General features: G+C 38.0%; 2 protein-coding genes across 5 annotated transcripts in view; one reads left to right on the plus strand and one right to left on the minus strand.

The window, feature by feature from the left end:
• The window catches only part of LOC146168481 (3'-5' RNA helicase YTHDC2-like), a 25,658-nt gene extending 22,352 nt beyond the window's left edge, over window positions 1-3,306 (plus strand). For both annotated transcript variants that reach the window (XM_083390815.1, XM_083390816.1), the window contains 4 exons: window positions 560-636; window positions 1,017-1,121; window positions 2,002-2,136; window positions 2,855-3,306. In XM_083390815.1, coding sequence (XP_083246941.1) covers window positions 560-636; window positions 1,017-1,121; window positions 2,002-2,136; window positions 2,855-2,986 — 449 coding nt within the window. In that variant the 3' untranslated portion in view covers window positions 2,987-3,306. The remainder of the gene's footprint in view (window positions 1-559; window positions 637-1,016; window positions 1,122-2,001; window positions 2,137-2,854) is intronic.
• Window positions 3,290-18,662, minus strand: LOC146168485 (guanine nucleotide exchange factor DBS-like). 3 transcript variants are annotated; one of them, XM_083390819.1, is made up of 26 exons: window positions 18,531-18,662; window positions 18,363-18,453; window positions 14,507-14,717; window positions 13,699-13,789; window positions 13,247-13,366; window positions 12,881-12,997; window positions 12,381-12,530; window positions 12,075-12,211; window positions 11,739-11,841; window positions 11,379-11,513; window positions 10,960-11,151; window positions 10,155-10,349; window positions 9,476-9,688; window positions 8,730-8,803; window positions 8,584-8,650; window positions 7,773-7,958; window positions 7,371-7,559; window positions 7,180-7,299; window positions 6,789-6,892; window positions 6,183-6,351; window positions 5,490-5,685; window positions 4,981-5,189; window positions 4,752-4,827; window positions 4,365-4,408; window positions 4,143-4,250; window positions 3,290-3,552 (listed from the first exon to the last, which is right to left on the minus strand). In XM_083390819.1, exons 1-26 carry the CDS (start codon window positions 18,534-18,536, stop codon window positions 3,442-3,444), a joined length of 3,414 nt encoding a protein of 1,137 aa, XP_083246945.1. In that variant the 5' UTR covers window positions 18,537-18,662; the 3' UTR covers window positions 3,290-3,441. The 3 variants fall into 3 exon arrangements, with proteins under 3 accessions (XP_083246945.1, XP_083246944.1, XP_083246943.1); XM_083390818.1 differs by lacking the exons at window positions 18,363-18,453; window positions 18,531-18,662 and adding an exon at window positions 15,444-16,268 and having other exon boundaries at window positions 13,253-13,366; XM_083390817.1 differs by lacking the exons at window positions 18,363-18,453; window positions 18,531-18,662 and adding an exon at window positions 15,444-16,268.
• Between the last annotated feature and the right edge of the window lie 537 nt (window positions 18,663-19,199).

A 19,199-nucleotide genomic window follows, 5' to 3' on the forward strand; every position in this document is an offset into this window, starting at 1 on the left:
TCTTTCAAATAATCGACACCAGGGGTGTCCAACTCAAACATGCCGGCGTGCCAATTTTTATCCTGTAACTTCTTCCCGTGCTAAAGTTTAGTAATATAATTCTTTCTAATAATAAAAGCGTTTTTTTTTACAAATAATAAAAACGTGTAGTTAGCAGTGCGCATTACTGCATCTAAATGTCCGTCGGTGAGCTGACTTTTGCTTTTTGTTTCTTCATACCAAACTTCATAGTTATGTGAATGCTAGCCTCCACAACAATATAATGTTATAGTATTAGAAGTAATTGTTAGTTGTCGTGTTTGCAGCGATTGTTTTATATTGTGAATAAACAATGGCAATTTGCTGCATAAAAAATTAGGTATTTTTTGTAATTGGCTGAATAGCAAATTAAGTAATTTAGGGGGGCTTGCGTGCCATTTTTTATTTGGTCGCTTGTTAGACACCCCTGATCTACACACTTCACTAAGCTAACAAGATGTCAATGATTGTTAACTCGTGACATTGCTAGAGTTCGCAACGTGTTACATTTATTCAATATATTGTTAAATCATTTTAACAGGTTTGTCAGAAAAAGTCGTTCCATGCAAATACTTCGTCATCACTCTCGATTCGATTGGTGAACTGAAAAGAAGTCAGGTATAGTTTGTCGGTCTTTTTGTTGTTGGTTTTATCATGTTGTCACATTCAGTCTCTTTAACTCTACAAGCTGAACGCACTTTTGTATCATGGCACAACCTTAACCGAGAAGAATAAAGTAGCTTTTCTATAAAAATAGATCAAACTTATCTGAATGTAGATGTACACAAGATATTATGGCCTCGTTGCTATTTTAAGTTAGGGAGTATATAAACCGTACGACTAAGTGCAGGAAATTTCTGGTCATATATAGATATTCTTCTATTGAACACCCCAACAATTTAATGAATATATTTTTGTGAAATATTTTTTCAAATATTTATTCGTTCCTTGTTTCCCTACAGTTCACTTTAAAATCCATCTTTTCATTAATGTCACAGAAAGATGGAAATCTCTCGGTTACGGACAAAGTTAAATCCATAATTTCGCACTCCGGGGCAGATGTCCGCGTCTTCTTGGCCGTGTCAGGTGTCGGACAGCTACAGGTATAATTTTATAATTACGGCGATTATTTTTTGACTTGTCACAAAAAGGCATAATTTTGTCACAACTTAAAGGTCAAAACTTGTCAAAATTATTTCAGGTCAAAATCGATTAAAAATGCACATAAATCGTTTACAAAATTAAAAAAAAAAATAAGACACCTTTTTAAAATTTACGTTCACTTAAATCAAAAAATAAATTAGTTTTGAGTTATATTCAACGACATTTTAAGTGTATTAAATCTTCATTACAGCAATATACCGTTTAGCGCGCTGGCAGAAATAACCACACAGGTATAGTTTACCGCATTAGGTTGTGCTCGAACTTCGTTTTTGCTTTATAGAGTTTCGTATCTCTGATTTGGACAAATGTATCAAACAGTATTGCTGTATTTTTTCGCTTGTGATTTGCAATTATCCCATTTTCTGTTTCGATACTATAGGTTTTTGTCAATTTTCTGGAGGTATTTTTTACGTTATATTTAAACTGTTTACACAACTTTTTTTGTAAAACAAACAGCGGTCTTTTTTGGCATATCCATAGTTGTTATCTCTTTACATGCCAAAAATATCAATAATCCCATCAAAAATATTGGATTTGTGTACCACCAATCGTCAGTAAAACATCTAAAACGTATGGTTTGAGACGCCAAATAACACTATTGCAGTACTTCAAACAAAAATATGTTGTTTGAACCAAAGTATTTCTAATTGGTCAAAATTTTGTTAAAAATATAGATTTTTAGGTCAAAATTTTAATTTTTTAGGTCAAAGAATAATCGCCCTAGTTATAATCATTTTAAACTAAGTTGTAACATCAATTCCTAATCGATCGTCGAGGTTTTATTTGTCAGTTGATGCTTTTAACCCGGCTTTTCCACAGGCTTGTGCACAACTGATTTCGAACGCGGAAGGTCGCGGCCTGAAGGTTAAGTGGCTGAAGGTCAGTCCTCTAACCTTTCCGATTAACCAATCAGCTTGGCTGTCCAAGAGCCACGTCGTTTGCGAAAGATTACAGGTGACCACATAACGACACGAAGTGGGGTCTGCTTTGCCGTCGTATTACTTATTATGAATATACGAATCTCAGGTGACGCAGAGTAATATTAAGTTCCAAAAGAGAGGGTTAAATTTCAGTTTTCAGATATGTTGAACATATTACCGCCTTTTTGACTTTTATTTCGCAGTTTTACTTTTCACTATAGTCTGTACTGTATATTATGTTCCAATTTTTTTTTAAATTACTAAAATTATTTGACTAGGACTAAACTTGTTTCGTTTTTCTTTAATTACGTTACGATAATGGAGTTGAAAAAATATAAATTTGGCGACAGGAAATACTAGGACACTTCAGCTAATGTCAAACACCATTTTACAAAAAGCAGCATTTTTAACGAACATTGCGGTAGTTTCGCAATTCCACGTTTAAATTTATCGCATCATTTTTATATTTAACATAATACGTTTTAGACTTTTGTTTCCCTCTTACTATTTCACTAGTCTGTACTATATTTGCCAAAATTTAAATTTTTTTTTTTTTTTAATTATCGAAAAATATTTGTTTCAAATCACTTTAGTTGGTTAAAGATGAATTTGGCTTCAAGAGAAATTTGCTCTTCTGGGGAAACCATGTAGAAACTAGTTTATATTTTGCACGTTTCCCCATGTCATACATCATTTACAAAAAAAGTGGATTTTAACAGTAGTTTCAAAAGTCCGTTACTTTGCAAACGCAGGAGGTCGAAGAAAAGTTTGGGCTGTCGTTGTTGGAAGCCTGGGAACAACAGCAGATGCCCGGTCCCTCGACCCACTTCGGCGCTACCCGCAATAAGTCGCCTGCCTACCAACTCCAACAAGGCTACAGATAGTCGTTCATGGTTGCCATCTAATGGCTGTATTTTGTTACTGCCCGGTTGCTCTAGTTGTTCAATGTTCCAGTGTTACAAGTTGCTTTTAGGTTTTTTTGTTTTAAAATAAAACATTCTAGATTCGGTTGTTTTTGTCTGTGTAAATCTTCTTCAATAACGTGCAAAATAAGTTAATAAAAGACACACATTAGTTGAACTCTGTTAACCTACACATTACCCAATTCAATTGGTCGAACGTCGTTCGGGGTTGAAATGTTTTTATTTAAGTCGACCATATCATAGATTCTCAATTCTTCACAGTATTGTTTGTATTTCTTCGAAATATATTGGAACACAAAAGCAATGGAAAAACAAGTACGATAAATTCACCTGCGCAAAAGTTTAAATTAAATAAAAAATATAGGAGACGATACATTGCACAACTGATAGCAAGCTACTGCAAAAAATGAAGTGATTCAAGATGGGAAGTCAGTGGAGGAAAAACTGTCGTACGATGACGCGTCACTGATAGAAGGCAGGTAAGATCTGGGCACCGAGTCTTCGTGTTTTACTTTCACCAAACCGTCCTAAATCACAAAATAATTTTGTAAGCAGTGTATTAACCAAGCAGTTTCTGTTCGGTTTGTTCTGAACACATCATTTTAATAGCCTTCTAGGGGCATGACACACCATACCAAATTAAACCTTGGAACGTCGAGACCTGGAAAGGTGTCAATCTGGCCAAATGCTTATAAAATTCCAAGTATCGGTAGATGCCTTATTAAAAAAAGGTTTGTACGCAAATAAATTGAATTTTCAACGGGGACCCCGGGTCATTTTTTTTTCAATTAACAGGCGCCGCAATATTTGCAGTTCCTAGAGACACCAGGATAAAATAAACTTGCAGTTTGCAACGGCGACTATATTGCCACTTGATCATGTGGCTAGACTTTGCGCGGCGGTTTTATAGTAAACGGTCTTTACATAAAATGCATGATGTTTTAAACAATTTGGGAATCTATTTTAGGTATTATTCCTGAGTATACTTAAACAAAGGCAAAATTACTAAAATGTCGTGATAAAGGGTTATGATACCTGTAGTCGATGTCGCAAAGTTGCAACACCAAGTTTATTTAATCTGGTATGAGTACAAGCATTTTTTTAAAACATGCGTTACCTTTTCCTCATCGACGCAGTCTATATCGCCTACGTGCAAAACCAACTCATCAGCGGAAATGATTGGACGGTCTTTCATCGCAACCAGTTTGTTGTCGGTCGGCCAAATCTAGAAATCGTGCTCAATTAATTTTTGCTGTCTAACTTAATTTTTTATGACCTTATCCAGGTAGTCCTTATTACAATTTGCAGCATTTAACAAAGCAAATAAAAGCATTCTTACGTTTTTTCGCGCGGCTGTGTTTTCTGGTATCGGAAATTCTGGACCTGGAGTAAAATAAATGGACTATTGGTACATGGGATAAGCGTATTCGGTCTCACAAACGACAATGTCATGATTATTCCATAATTACACTATATCGCTAATTTAATATATATATATCACAGATGTTCAATTGTACGTCCTAAATCAGTTATAGTTTGTGACATCATGGAATTCAATCGTGAAGCAACCTAGACCAGGAGAGGTTTTTTGTACAAAAAACAAAGACGATATTTTGCAAAGCGAACAACTTATTAGGCTACTCTTAGCCGTATTATATAATACCAATTATGCAGAAAAACATATCAATTTTATTTAGTTATTTTATATTCTTTAAAAACAAATAACCTGGACTTAGTCTCTCCCCGTCTGAACTAGATTTGGCTATGTTCCTCTTATTCTTGCCGAAAGAGTCATTGGTTTTCTAGATAAACAAACAACAAAATGATTACACAACCGGGTTCCATTGCAAAGCAACAATATGAACTTTACGAAGCATTTGTTTTATATCGCAAACCACAATGCAATAACATATTGAACTTATTCTGTTTGAAATGCAATAGCCTACATCTCTTACCGGAACTTTTAACGTTTTTCCCTTGCCTTTTCCCAAAGAGGCTGAACGTGTTAAAGACGAGGCTTTCTTTTTTAAGCTCTCCTTGGTTGAACTGGTTGAACTAGATTTGATTTTTGGTGTTCCATTTGGCAATTCCAACTTATCGTTGTTCAACTTTGACTTTTTTGAACTCTGACTGCGTTTTACTTTGTTTGTTGGCTTGCCGTCATCTATAGACGAATATATATTTGCTTGGTACTTGACAGTAAGTATAAGCGAAATCGGAAATATAAAGAGTGGTATTTTAAGATAAAATAAAAATCATTTACAATTTTTAACCCGAGTCACGCCATTAAAAACAATCAAAATAAAATCTTATTTTTTAGGAAAACTATAATATAAATGTATCCCAAGGGACCCAAGCGGCTTAGAAAACCTTTTTACCTTGACAACCTTCAAGGGATTTTATTCACAAACGCTATGGGTTTCCCAAGACAACAAATCTAAATAGACGATTCCCGAATAGTAACCTGGTTTATGAGGCGAAGGAGGTGTCGTATTGCTTTTGGGTTGTGTGGAAAGGGCCGCTTTGATCTCCCTCACCCACTCGTGCTTGACATTTGCGGTAGGAGCTGCGATCGTGTAGACTTCCTCCCTACCGTGGTACCAGATCTCCAGCTTGCGCGGGTCGCTCTTGACGTTTTCCGTAATGCCAACCGCGTTCATCTGCAATGATCCGTCAAAGGTGAAGCTAAGTTCTGCTGGTTTAAGCAAACACTGCTAGGGTCACTTCTGATAAGTTTAAACTACAAGTGCCGTGCAAGAGCCCTGAGTTGCGATAATTTTTGTAGCACATGTGCACACGCTCTAATCAAACTTAGTAAATGATATATTTGCCAATTCATTTCACTGCGTTGTTCGGAAAATCGGTATTATAAGTATGGTAAGGCGGATCTTAACCTGTGTTTGATTTTCTCTAAAGACAAACAGCTTAAACGTGCCAAAGTCACGTAGGACGCCAACGGTTTATTATAACAAGGAAACATGTGGTCGTATTTTTCACCAACTCTGTTTGCATGTATATGCCATTTAAGGCTAGGGTACTACTCAAATAAAAAGCAAGCGTTTTAAGCGCTCTTGGGCAAAATCCATCGCCCGTAAAACTGTTGTGATAAGTCAGCAATACCCACTTCACTCCAACCTCTAAATTTTCCGGCACCTACCTTCAAGGAATGTTTGAAGAGGTAGACTTGGCCCTTGGTGCCGCTTGAACTATTTCCATTGCTTGCTTGGATGCCGTTGGACGACTCGAGGTCGATGCTGTCTGCCGCTTGTTGTTTGCAGAAAAGAAATTCTTTTTCGTAAAGAAACAAGTGACGCTGCATAATTTTGCTGCAAATGTTAAGAAAAAGGCGCTCGTTAAGGCTCAATAGGTTTGGTGACCAGACCTACTATTTTTCACTATATACGGTTAGAAAACGGATGTAAAATGTTTACCACACGGCATGAAATGCCTTTTTCAACTGTATTGAATACTATCACTACTATTGAAAAGGAAACGTTTTTTTCGATTAGTCATCCCATTGTTGGGTATCCATGATACATCTGACGTTGCATATCTTGCTGAAATGTTTCACAAAAAAGGTGTCTATAAAGTTATAAGAGCATTGGTGAGCTCACAAGCCTAAATTTTGAACTAAGTACTGACTAACTAATAAAATATGGTCTATCTCTTACAAAAAAAATAGACCAAGTGTTCTTCGGTCACTAAAAGGTTTAATGAGCAGGTTTATAGATTTAGTTTGTAGACGATGCTTGGTATCACAAACCTAAATCGAGGTCTTGGTAGCGACTTTACTCCGGCTTTTTTGTGGTCGACTTGAACCGAAAATGATCCTTGCATCAAAAGTTTACCAAGAGAACTCAAGTCCTCCTAAAAAAATAGTTACTTTATTATTGGTTATCCAAATTTTACAACAACTGGTAATGGATTATTCACGTTTGATAGGATGTGAGCTCTGTTTAACTATGCTGTGAATATATCTTGTCAGGTGAATTCCAATGAGTTTGTTTTTTTAAAGAAAATTCTAAAGGTAAATAAGCGTTGGGGGCCGGTATAAAACGCCACCTTTCTAAACCACAGATACATATTTAGTGTGGTTATTATCAGAGGCAAATATTATTGATAACTATACATTTTAGGAAAACACTTTTATATACCTTATAGCCAACAATAGCAATTTGATGCATGCTGTCATTGACTGTCTTAAGTATCTCTAGCATTGATTTAATGGCTTCTTTAAGTTCATCTTGGTCGTTGGTGCTGTGCTTCAACATTTGCTGGAACAAATTTAAAACAAAGTAATTAAATTGTTCCCAGCGCAGGAAAAGTACTTTTTTCGTTTTATTACCTGCAGCAACAGCTGGTATTTGGTCAAACGTTGAATGGGTTTAAGTAGGTAAGCTCCCAGCGACAATCGATGTCCCAGTTTCCTCTGACAATGGAGAAAAAATGGATGGTGGTCACCCACCCGTGTCCGTAGCTGCTCTGATTTAATGCTGTTCTGGCAGTACTTGCAGTAAACGCGAAACTTTTCCCTCTAAAACAGAATATAAACAATTAATGATAGACTAAAGAAATATATCAAGTATTAGCGAGTGGCCTTCTCATACATTCTATTTATTAAATATAAATCATGGATTCTCGAAGAAACACTAAAGTATATATATATATAGAATAAGTGTGGATTTTAAGTTTGAATTGTAAATCCCAAATCGCGTTTCACCTATACTCATGGGGCGGGCGTGCTTACCTTTGATATAAAACATTTCCCGATCTTGCTCGGCGTGTCTTTGTAAAGCTCAAGCTCTGACAAGAACTCGTCACCATGAAAACGCAGGATGTCGGCCATGTTGCCAAGCAGGACGTCGGTCTTGCCTAGCAACTCATCTGGGACCGCGTCACCGATCTCTGGTTCGTCGATTGCCTTCCCGTAACCCTTGGGGCGTAATATTTCCGCAATTAACGGATTGCCATTGATTGTGCTTTAATTGCGTAACGCGACCGTGAAAACCACGTTTAATTAATTTATTGCTGTCTTCAATTGAAAACCACATGCCTTGAAGGGCAATATGCTTGAAAGGTATGTTTTGATCAAACGTTATATTATATATTTAGAGGAATAAGGTGGCACTGTAGTGTATAAAGACCAATTGTATTAAATTCTCGACAAGCTTTCCACATGCCTCACAGGGCAAAGTGTAAATTAAAACAATTAAAAAGCACGTAAAAGCACAAGCTCGAGTAAAAGGCGATAAGAATGATGACGTTTAACACATCCACATGCCCACAAAGGCGTATGCGACTGACAAAAAAACAGTTATAACTGGAGGTCTGTGCTTCAACATACGTTGAGTGTAGAAAAGCGTCACACGTTTTTGCGAGCATGTGCCTGTGGATATGTTGAACGTCAAATATGTGCCTGTGGATATGTTAGACGTCAATAAAATTTGTCTTTATACAGCGCCACATTATTTCTCTATTTAGAATTAGACAAATACGTCCATTTACAACGATTATATAATTATCATATAATTAACTTAAAAAAAATGTTTTATTGTTACCTCCACGATGCTCTTCAACTCCGAAACGTAAACTTTTTCGGTGTGGAGCAGCTCGTTCATGACGTGTCTAGCGAAAAACCAAGAAAAAGCAAATAAGAGACAAATAAAATAAAATTAAAAGCATATCTAGGAAAAAAAGTTCTTACTTCCTCTTAACGCCGTTCGCTTCTTGGTTTGGCGCTACTGGGGCTATCGGGGCGACAGGGGCATGATGCAAAGTCTGCGAAAATTAAAGGTATTCATAAATTTCTTCTATACACTTGACTTTTGAAACGCCAAACACAATATAAAGGGTAGACAAGCACAATATATTACATCGGATAAATTTATTCTTTACCGTTTCATTTAGTTATTAGACCACATTTTGCATACATCGTTTTTTTATAATGAAGATGTATAGCCTATATTGTATACCCATGGGGTTTATATTATACTTTTATAAATATGAGGCTGTTTTGTTAATTAACAAACTGGCATATTATAGTTTGGGGAATTAATATTTTTATATTTGATATACTAGGCCTGCAGTGAATAGCATGCACTGGGCTGATATGCATGTTTTTTGTTAAGTTTACTTTTGCGAGGCAGTATACTTACTGTACTCTTTGGTCTTTTTTTGCCAACCTATTCCAGCAGCATAACAAAAAAGGGGAATTGATAGTCGTATGTTGGCAAACAAAATTGCCATCAAATATTATGCTTAAATAAAAAAATGAGTATAAATCAAAAATGAAAAGTTTGCAACACAAACACTACGTTTGACGGTAACGCAAAAAACATTAATATTTGACTTAACATTTTTCCAAATTATTTGATGTGTATTGTAAACACCAACAGTGGTCAATATTTACTGGCTGTTTACAATAATAAAACAATTTTTACTACTGAATACCAGAGATTTTCTTTTGGTTGTCTTGTCATCGTCGTGTTGGGCTTTTTGGTGCGTCACAGCGACGCTGGCCTTGGGACTGGACTTTTTGGATGGTTCGACCAGCTGGATTGGCCGCTCTCCGTGACGCGTGGTCACTTTCTTCAGGCTTGACCTTCGCTTCTCGTAAAGCTTTGTGACTTCCTCGAATCGCTGACTAAGGTTTTCAAAGAGGTTCTGTAAAGACACATAAAAATTAGTATATGTTTGTATTGTTGTATCTATGTACTATTTTTTTCCTTTTTACTTTCATAGTTTTAATGGGTATACCAGTCTATTAAATGAGTTTATTATGTAAGCATTTTAAACAAATTATTTTCTCTTTTTCCTCAAAAGGTTTCGTTAACTCTCTCATAAAATTTGTTCTGAATCGTACATTTATTCGTCTACAGTTAGTACACTTAGCCGCCACAAGATTTTCCAAACTTTGTTATTATTAGACAAACAAACTTTATTTAGTAAGCTGCTGGTTTGCTGGAAGGCCAATGTCACGCCCGCCTATCAATAATAGATGAGCCCGCGCGGCGCGCGCATCAGCAGGAAAAATCCATTACTTATTTATCAAAACGAAAACATCTGGCCACACTGGGACTGTCTGGGACACGTTCCCTGCAATTATACTGGTGAAAGCGGTCCGTAGCACCTCAAGTTCGCTGCACCAGGCCGCGTCATATTCCCGACGGATTTCTTCCTTCATTTTTCCACTGAATGGCGACGACTCCTGAAGGAAGAATCTCAGCAAATCGTCGAGTGCTTGTTCGGCGCCCTCCGCAGTCGACGTTTTTTCAATGGGCTGAGCGGCCAGAATCTTCATGCCACGCTCGCACCACTCACACCACTGTTGATTAATTTTAAGTGTGAAAATATGCTGAGTGGCGAAGAGAAGGTATTTATATGGCTTTTGCGCCAGGTGATGTCGGCACAAGTGTTAGGTGTATTTCCAACGCAAGCGTCAATGCGCCTACATTGCATTTTACATTATAAAGTCTTTCTACGCACATGCATTAAAAGTGCAAAGCAGTTAAACTGTAACACAGGAACTTTCATGTAAGCAAAGCAAGGTTTTAGAAATTAACATGATCTGAGATTTATAGTTTTGCTACATTGCAAGACTAATTTAGGCAACCAGCTTTTCCGGGATTGCGGACGGTGTTACATGTCGATAACAACTAGTTTTAGGCAATTATATCTTAAATGTGTAAAAGGTAACGGGTGTCGCAAAATACCATTGGCTAATAACGACCCTTACTTGAAGCTGGAAGGATTAACTCTTTTCCGTGTAATTTGTAGAATTTATTTTTTTACTCACACCATTCAATAACAATAAGCAGTCGTCAACGATACATCCGGTGGTACACATTGCAAATAACAACCAAGAAGCAAAACTCATTAATATTTTATAAACTTATGTTATTGAATGCACCAGCGGGGGAAGCCAGATTAAATACCTTGTTGCGTTCTACCAAAAAGGAAAGTGTTTGCTGAAGACTCTGCTCCCTCAGTTCGAAAGATTGCCTTATATCCTGTGAAATCTTTAAAAGTTCATCTTTCTTGGGACCTATGCTGTCCACAGCGTAATGATCCTCTAATAGAAGTTGCTCGCCCATTTCTATCACCGCTGAGTTTAAGGACAAAGATACCTGTAAAGTTTTAAAACGGCCGTGAACTCACTTGTTTACAAACTTCACCGCTTTCGTTAAACTTGCCTATAAAATAAAAATAAAAGTAGAAAAAACCTTTTTTGAGAAAAGTAGAAAAAACTTGCCTAAAATTTATTGTTAAGAATCCAAATAAACTATGTCGTAAAAAGAAGAAAATTTTTCTGTATATTATTTCATGCAACTGCAAAAATAATTATTTTGTTTACCAATGCGTCTTCGCTTCTGCCGTGCAACTCAGAAATGGTGGCTTCAATCCACTCGGTGCTTCCCCCAAAGTGGTGCGTTTGATTTTCGAACCAGTCCACATATTCTCCCAACGATATTCGCATCTCCCTGTATTTCTGTACGTGGCGAAGGAAACGAAACGCGAGTTAAGCATAAGGTTGTAAGTAGATAAACCTGTGGAGGATATACCAGTATGGCAATGGGCGCACATATAACAGTTGCCCTGATGCTTTGTAAAGAGTTACTATTTTTTGTCACGAAGTAAAAATCACCATAGTTCAAGATCAATTATTATTACCTAATTATTTATGTTTTATATTTAAATCTTTATGCTTTATTACTTGTTCGAATTTGCGCAGTTGCAAGCATTGCTTGAGCTTAGTGATGTGTCTTTCCCAAAACTTTTCGAAAGCCATGTCCGTCTCTTCGATAAGTGACATAAAACTACAAAACAATATATATATTAATCTTAGGTTATAAAGGTTGTAAAAACACTTTTTTATAAAAGGGATTAACCCATGTATGCCGGTAAAAATATTCCAAATGACGAACACAGAAATCGACAATTATTCAGGCTACATATTCTGTTTCAATTATACCTTTTTACCATAGAATCGCTGACAAAATGGTTTGAAACAAGTTACTAGAATAAACCGTTTGCCGCCCAACAGTCTTACTTCGTTATGGCCTCAGCCTGCGCTGTCTTAAAAAAGTCGGAATCGTTGTGGTGGCTGTCGGCTATAATGCTGCCTCCTAAAGTCGACGTGTTGATACGAAGAGCGACCGCCTCCTTAAAAGTGGATTCGATTTGCAACTGCAAGCAAAAAGTAATAAAAGGTTAGAATGACTGAAACGTGGGCCTTGCTTAACATTTAACCTTTTCCGAAGACTTTTTTATAATTTATGCCAGTGTGCATACCAATCAGAATTGATATAAGAATACCAATCAGAATTAATATAACTAATCTGTAGAAAGCACGCACCTTGAACGAAGCCGTTTTTCTTTCTTGAACCAGTATGAGATCCTCGGCGGATTTTAAATCATTTGGAAGTTCCGTTTCTGCCAAATCTGAGCTGTACTCTATCAATGACTCACACAGACTGGCAGCGCCGCCAGAGAAACCTTCTATGACCTAATCGAAAATTGATTTTTTTTCGCAAAATTATCTTAGTTTCATAGCATAATGGTTTGTTGTTGCATAAACGGCGTATGATATATTATAAAATCTGTACAGAGTTAGGGATAGCGTTTCAAAACCATATTTATTGACGTTTACCTATTTATTGGCTTTGGTAAAGCCTCGGCGTAATTCAATTTTCGCTACATGAATAGCTTGTTTGTTTTAGTATAGAAATGGTCCGACTTTGCCATTTAGATTTTCAAACTTCACAAATCTTAAGTTTTAATTTGGTTATTTTATCAAGTTTGTCGGTTTCTTGAATAACAGCCCGCCAACTTTTATGTTCAACACAAAACACTTACGATTCGGTTGTTGAGCCACGTCTGATGATCGTACTCGAAACTCCCCCCGAACTCAGCAGTTAGCTGCGAGGGGTCGACGAAGCTGTAAAGCTCGTCTAGGGTTGACAACATTGTGACCTTTGTAACAATGTGATTGGTAAAAACGAAACATTAGTTTAAAACGAAATATTTAGTCGTGTGCTGAACAGAATGAATGTGAGGTGTGCGCAACTGTTATATTTGCTTTTACGGTAAAATTCCAGAAATTTTCTGGTGTCAGAGTAGTGGAAATCACTATTTATTCACAAATCAGATCAACATGCGTTTTTTGTCATCTTCCCCTTTTTGATTGATAATTTAATAAAGCATCTGTAGCAATGAACCTACCGGTACCTTCATCGACAGTTCTTCTCGTTTCCATCTGAAGCCGATGTCAGACATCGTGCCCTGTAGAAAACCTGTCGGTCGTAACACCAACACCGTGCGAAGATATCCGGGAAAGAAACCCTACAAAAAACAATATATGCGCATCTACTAATGCTGTAAAACGTATGGAACTGACACAACATGTGTAAAAATAGAACCATGCTAACCACTTTACATTTTAATGCTCCCTGTTCGAATGAATTTCATTACAAAAACGGTATATAAAAAGGCATCCAATTTTCTACCAAGCAATAAATTTATATCTAAGAGGGATTTGACTGGTATTTTAGATTAATCCAGTTAAAACAAAATCTAAGGTTTATAGTAGTTAAGAAGTGAACATAGTTACAGCCGTGCAAAACAAATAGTTTACTGCATGCGTAAACGCGATGACATTCGAAACTGAAACTCACGGCAATTCGCGTCAGGGTTCCTCGTAATGCCGGCCATCTTTCCTTTCTTCTGTCCACAAGCAAAACGAATCCCACGTCGGCGATACAAGCGCTGCCAAGCAAGAAATCGGTTAAAAATTCTTACAAGACTCCATGGTAATTAATTAGCCTTTAACAAGTTTTAAATATTTTGTGAGCCCGATAAATATAATGAACATTTGCGGGTCGACACCAAAGTAGGAAATTTGGTTAGAAAAAAATAAAAGAAAAACTTAACTCTTTGTGCAACACGTGGAGGTTTTCGCACTTATCAAATGCGCAAATGTATGTATAATTTACTTGTAACAACAATTTTGTTTTGTTAGTTTTTGCGAAAAAAATAGTTATCAATAAGATCCAAAAAGAACCACGAAAGCTTAAATGTCTGAAAAAAAACTTTAAAACAGAACGATGCATTAACCTGCTAAGCAAACCGCCAGTTCTGGCAACATACGATAAAATACAAATAAAAAGCCAATGAACAGCTAAAAATAAAAATACAAAAGTTGTTTAAGACCTATTTAAGACTTCTTGGTGATTTTTGAAACCCATCATATGGAGAAATGATAATTATCTCAGCCCATTGCATTGATGTGTGTCAGCAACCGTATAGGCTAGTAATATCCGTAAAAAAGTAATTTATCTGTAGGCCTGAATGACAGACAGTGTTGGAACAGGTCGTAAAGCAAAATTATTAATAATGGTTTGCCAACTGTCACTGAGCGTGCTATACACGCAGATTGAACGCTGCCAGTCAGCAATGTTACACACCCTAAATGGACCGTGTTACCTTATGATTGTTGTCAAGTACATGATGACCCTGTTGAAGCAGTCAGCGCTGACGTCAGAGAGCAGTGGATAGTGCGGAAGGCAAATGATGGGCGAGTCGTTCAGGTCCTTACCACCGTGCATGTAAGCGTAACAGCATTTGAGCTGCGCCTGCAGCTGATGAGCTGTGGCGTGCTGAGAGGGAACCATGGCCGAAGGAAACGTCAATGACTCTTGGGAAATAAATCACAGTAAAAATTCGACTATTATTTCATCCATGGCCAATTGGCTGGGTACCATTTGCCATTTTCGGCTAAAAGCGGACGCTTTTGTATGTGTTCTGTGCTTTGAAGGAGTTTTTGTAACCGCAGGGAAGGATTAGAGGTCGCCCGTTCACACTGGTATTATATTTGTCACGTATTAAAAGCCCAGTGCATCATTGCAGATTATTCGTTCAAAACAAATATAATTTCCCACAAAACTAAACATAACTTTCCACAGAATTAAGCACTTCGAATGTCATTAATGATACATTTTCGAAAGTTTCATAATTTAATAAAAAAAACCTACCATTTTAAATAAAAACATAAAGCTACATAAAACGCAAAGCAGTGCTTGAGTGTTTATATTTCTATCGTACATACGTGTGATAATAATATTCAAATATGCTTTCTACCCTAAGATAAAATGGTTATAGGTATTTTATATTATTTAAATCTTTACATACTTCCGGTTTATGGTCAGCATTTAAATTAACATGATTTATAAATTCAAATTACGCACGTAAACACAAACATATGTGCAACACGGTGCAAACAGCTGTTTCCCGTGAAATTATGATGCATGAGCAATGATCCGTACGCGCGTTCGGTTTATCTCTAAATAGGTGGCCCACTACGTTTAGTGGCATTAAAAAAACTAGCATCGTCACAATGACCTGCGTGTACAGAGCTCTCTACCTTTGCGGCGTGAAGTGGGCGGGGCGTTTAGCGCCGGCCCAACGGCAACCTTTTGCGCGGCAACACACGCTTGCTGCAACTCGTAATATGACGTCATTTCGTCGGGTCCGATCCGACTTTTAGTACTGGGGGAAACGCAGGCGCTCGAGAACACGGAAGTTTCGAACGATCCCGACTCGGCTGCGCTGCAAGATTCTGACTCCTGGTAGGAGAAGCGATCGTCAAAACTTTCCGACTCGTCGACAAAAACACTTTCATCGTCGTCGATGTTGATTGGCGAAAAGTCGATCGCGTTTCTTCGGCGCATCGGAAAAGCGACCAAGTGTTCGTCCAGCGTTCTCAAGTCTTCGGTGTTTTTAGGGCAATCCAGAGAAGTTGTGCGAGCAAAGATTGGCGAAGGGCACTCAGAGGTCACGGAAGGCCCGTCATTCATTTCCCCGTCGACCAGTATTAGCGGCAATGGCGGACAGGACTTTGAGCGACCGAGCAGGCCTAGAGCTTCCTGATTCGCGGAGAGAGGGTCGTCGGCCGATAGTCGCTCCTTTGTTGACTGAACGTGGCCTTCGAATTTCGACGCGTCGGCCTTGTCGGGCATTTTCGCTCCAGCGCTGACACGCGAGCGCTTTCTCGCCTAGTGAAAATTAACGATTTTCAAGCAACTTGCGCCAATCTGCCAGACATGACTATTGGCGTCGTTTTTTCTTGTGTCGCTTTCTCTATTGATTTTCTTAGTAAGCTCCGTTGTTGGTCGTTTTGGTGCAATACCGATGCACTTTAACAATGGTAAATTTGGCTAAAGCCTTTATCATCCTTTTACATTTTACGATAGGCTTATTTCCCAACAGACTGCGTGAACGATGAATATAAATTATTATTCGTGCGCAATACGAGGACTACTATAATAGCTGTGGTTTCGAAATGTAAACATGGCACAAACGAACATACATTCATTCGAATATTACATTTTCTAATTGAAGGTAACCGAACACGCAAAGATGATTCGCTGGCAGCACAACAAAACATCCGCCTTATGAAATGCGTAATTTGAAACCTAATAAGAGAACACCAAGTTGCCTATATTTACTGCACCATCCCCAAGTTAAATGCTAGCTTTCGCGCCACATAACATGGCTTATCACGAAAAAACGTGTATAATAATAATTAAGTACAATGTGCCCATCTGTACTGTAACATTCAGCTATATCCATGACACTACAGTTTTTCGGACTACTTGGGTAAATATTTGGTCACGCCTCATGATACCGCTGTAGGGATGGCCGAAAACAATAAAATGCTTGCGCTTGTGCATCAGACTGTTACTATTTAAAAATTGAGGCACGGTCGCTTTTGGTTGTTCATGTCGGTCCACAAGCTGCTGTAAACGGGTTTATACTTAATCAACATCTGCACATCATATATGTTGTTATAAAAAGTAAAGAGAAAAAAAATGGAAACCGGATTTTGAAATACATCCTATTTAATAAACCAGGTGTCATAAAATAAAACGATTGAAGCGTTACTAGTATGCGATACTATTGTTCAGTTAAACACATATCCCATGCGATGCCTAACTTGGATCACGCGAAACAAGTTATACTTTAATCAAATAAAAAACATCGGCATACTTATCTGGACTTTTTGCATACTGCCATCATTTCATTTTGTGCAAACTTAACTGTTTCATCATGGGCTAAACTATTACCTTTTAAGTTTAAGCTAATCATTCAAACATAAAAACTGTGAGCAAATCATTTTAGTGTACGGCTGCAGTCCTTGATAATGCAATTGTCATTTTTTCACGTACTAAGCAGCAGCAGTAGTAGTAAACGACTCTTCAGACTTACAAATGTGCACTTCCCGCAAAAGGAGATAGAAAATTGCAAAAGTGACTGGTACTTCCATTTCCAAACGCGCCAAAAGCGTGCGCCTTGTAAAGCGACAAATCCGCTTTAATGGTTCTTCAATCGATTGTTGTGCGCCAATTACCAATGCGACGTCACAAAACTCAACAGCAGAATTTTTTGCTACTACAATTTTAAGAATAGCCCAGTCTTAAATAGACAATACTCGTTTTTTCTTTTTGCGCACTGTTACCGAAAAAATCTTTTGATGGCCAAAACGTGGCGCTTGAGAGAAAACAATCGACGTTTTAACAAAGTCTCTACTTTTGGGGAAAGCAAACAGAGGGCCAATGGTTTGTGTGACTGCGTAGCTTACTCAGTGGGCAACCAGTGAAAAGGTCGCCATTGAATGGTCCTAAATACAAGCGACGCGGGCAGTCCGGCGCGTTCGAGCGGTCGTGGCTACTGTTGGTGAGGTTAGTCCGTACAATAGACCATCACATACGCTGAACGCCCATTAACCACTCTCTTTCCATTGGCGCATTGCATCGCAAACTAATGGAAGCTTAAATCAAACTTAGCTTTGAATGGATCACCGTAGGACGAATCGAATATATGAATGACGCCCAGTTTGCCGCCACGCTGTAAAATCATTATCTAGCTTCGACACAAGTGACGCAACTTGCTCCAATCAAAACGAAAGCTTTGGATTATTGCCTTCTTTTGTCAACTTCTGTGCCTAAAGGCTGTGTGTACGTTTCATATATTCCATCTAGCATCATTTTAACTAAATTGTTTCTACGCTTCTATCAACGCTTCCGCTGACTGCGACTGAAACGAAATCATACTTTTTACCGAATGATTCAATTGAGTTCAGCGATGACGTCAGGTCATATGGACTTGCTCGACATTATATATTACCGAATCGTATCTAATCCGGATCACACGTTGCGTATTACACACTTTGCCCTAAGCGAAACGTACCATTATATACGCTTTACGAGCTTCTTGCGACAAGAGTTGTAAAAACAAATCGACGAGCAAACGTGAGATTTTTTTACCAGCTTTCGCGTCTTACCGTATTTCTTTTTGACTGCTCGCACCGTTTTCACCATGTCGTCCTTTGCTTCATCTTGCCAGCTGTCGCTTACCCGAATTTTATGTTTGATCTGTAAACAAGCGTCGTCAATAAACGTTATGGCTTCGCGCGCATTGTCGGCAACCTTGAAATAGAATTAAAATTTACCTCCATTTTCCTGGTCACGTTGTGTAATGAAAGCGCTTCCAATATTGTAGACTGCCAATCTTGGACAGCATTTCAGTCGGCGTTTATCAGCTTTTCAAATATCATTCCACATATGTTTCACCGCTATTTGCCTGAAATCAAACAATACACTTTATTTGAACCGCTTTGCGCACGACCACTATCCTGTTCCTTTTCTATTCTAAGCCATTGGCTTTGTTGACTATGATAATATTCGCATAGTGTCGAGAGCCCTTGAGCATTCCCAGTGTCACCAGTGCTATACGCTCCCGGCTCTGACGACATATGTCGATGCACTGAGCGCTTACTCGTCTCGAAAAACGGAATTAGGTCGCACAAGGCGCTCAATGGGTGACGGCCGTTCCAGTCTGTTGTTTTCTGTTGTTTTTCTTTCTTTGTGAGCACCGGCCTTAAGCGGATGAAGATGCAGCGGCGACTTTGACTCGCCCCGAACGGGATTTTTCCTGGTTGTGTATAAATTATGCATCAACTGATTTGCCGCTTCAGTGCGCATGGGAAACGGTGCGTTAAAAACGTGTAATATTTCTAAAGAAACTCTATTGAATGTTAATAGTACATATATTAAAGAAAAAAAAATTACGAATTAAAAATTCTATAAGAAACCACTCGTAGTTTAAACATTTTCAGCAA

This window comes from Ascidiella aspersa, chromosome 1, assembly GCF_963924565.1.
Source record: "Ascidiella aspersa chromosome 1, kaAscAspe10.2, whole genome shotgun sequence".
Lineage (NCBI taxonomy): Eukaryota > Metazoa > Chordata > Ascidiacea > Phlebobranchia > Ascidiidae > Ascidiella > Ascidiella aspersa.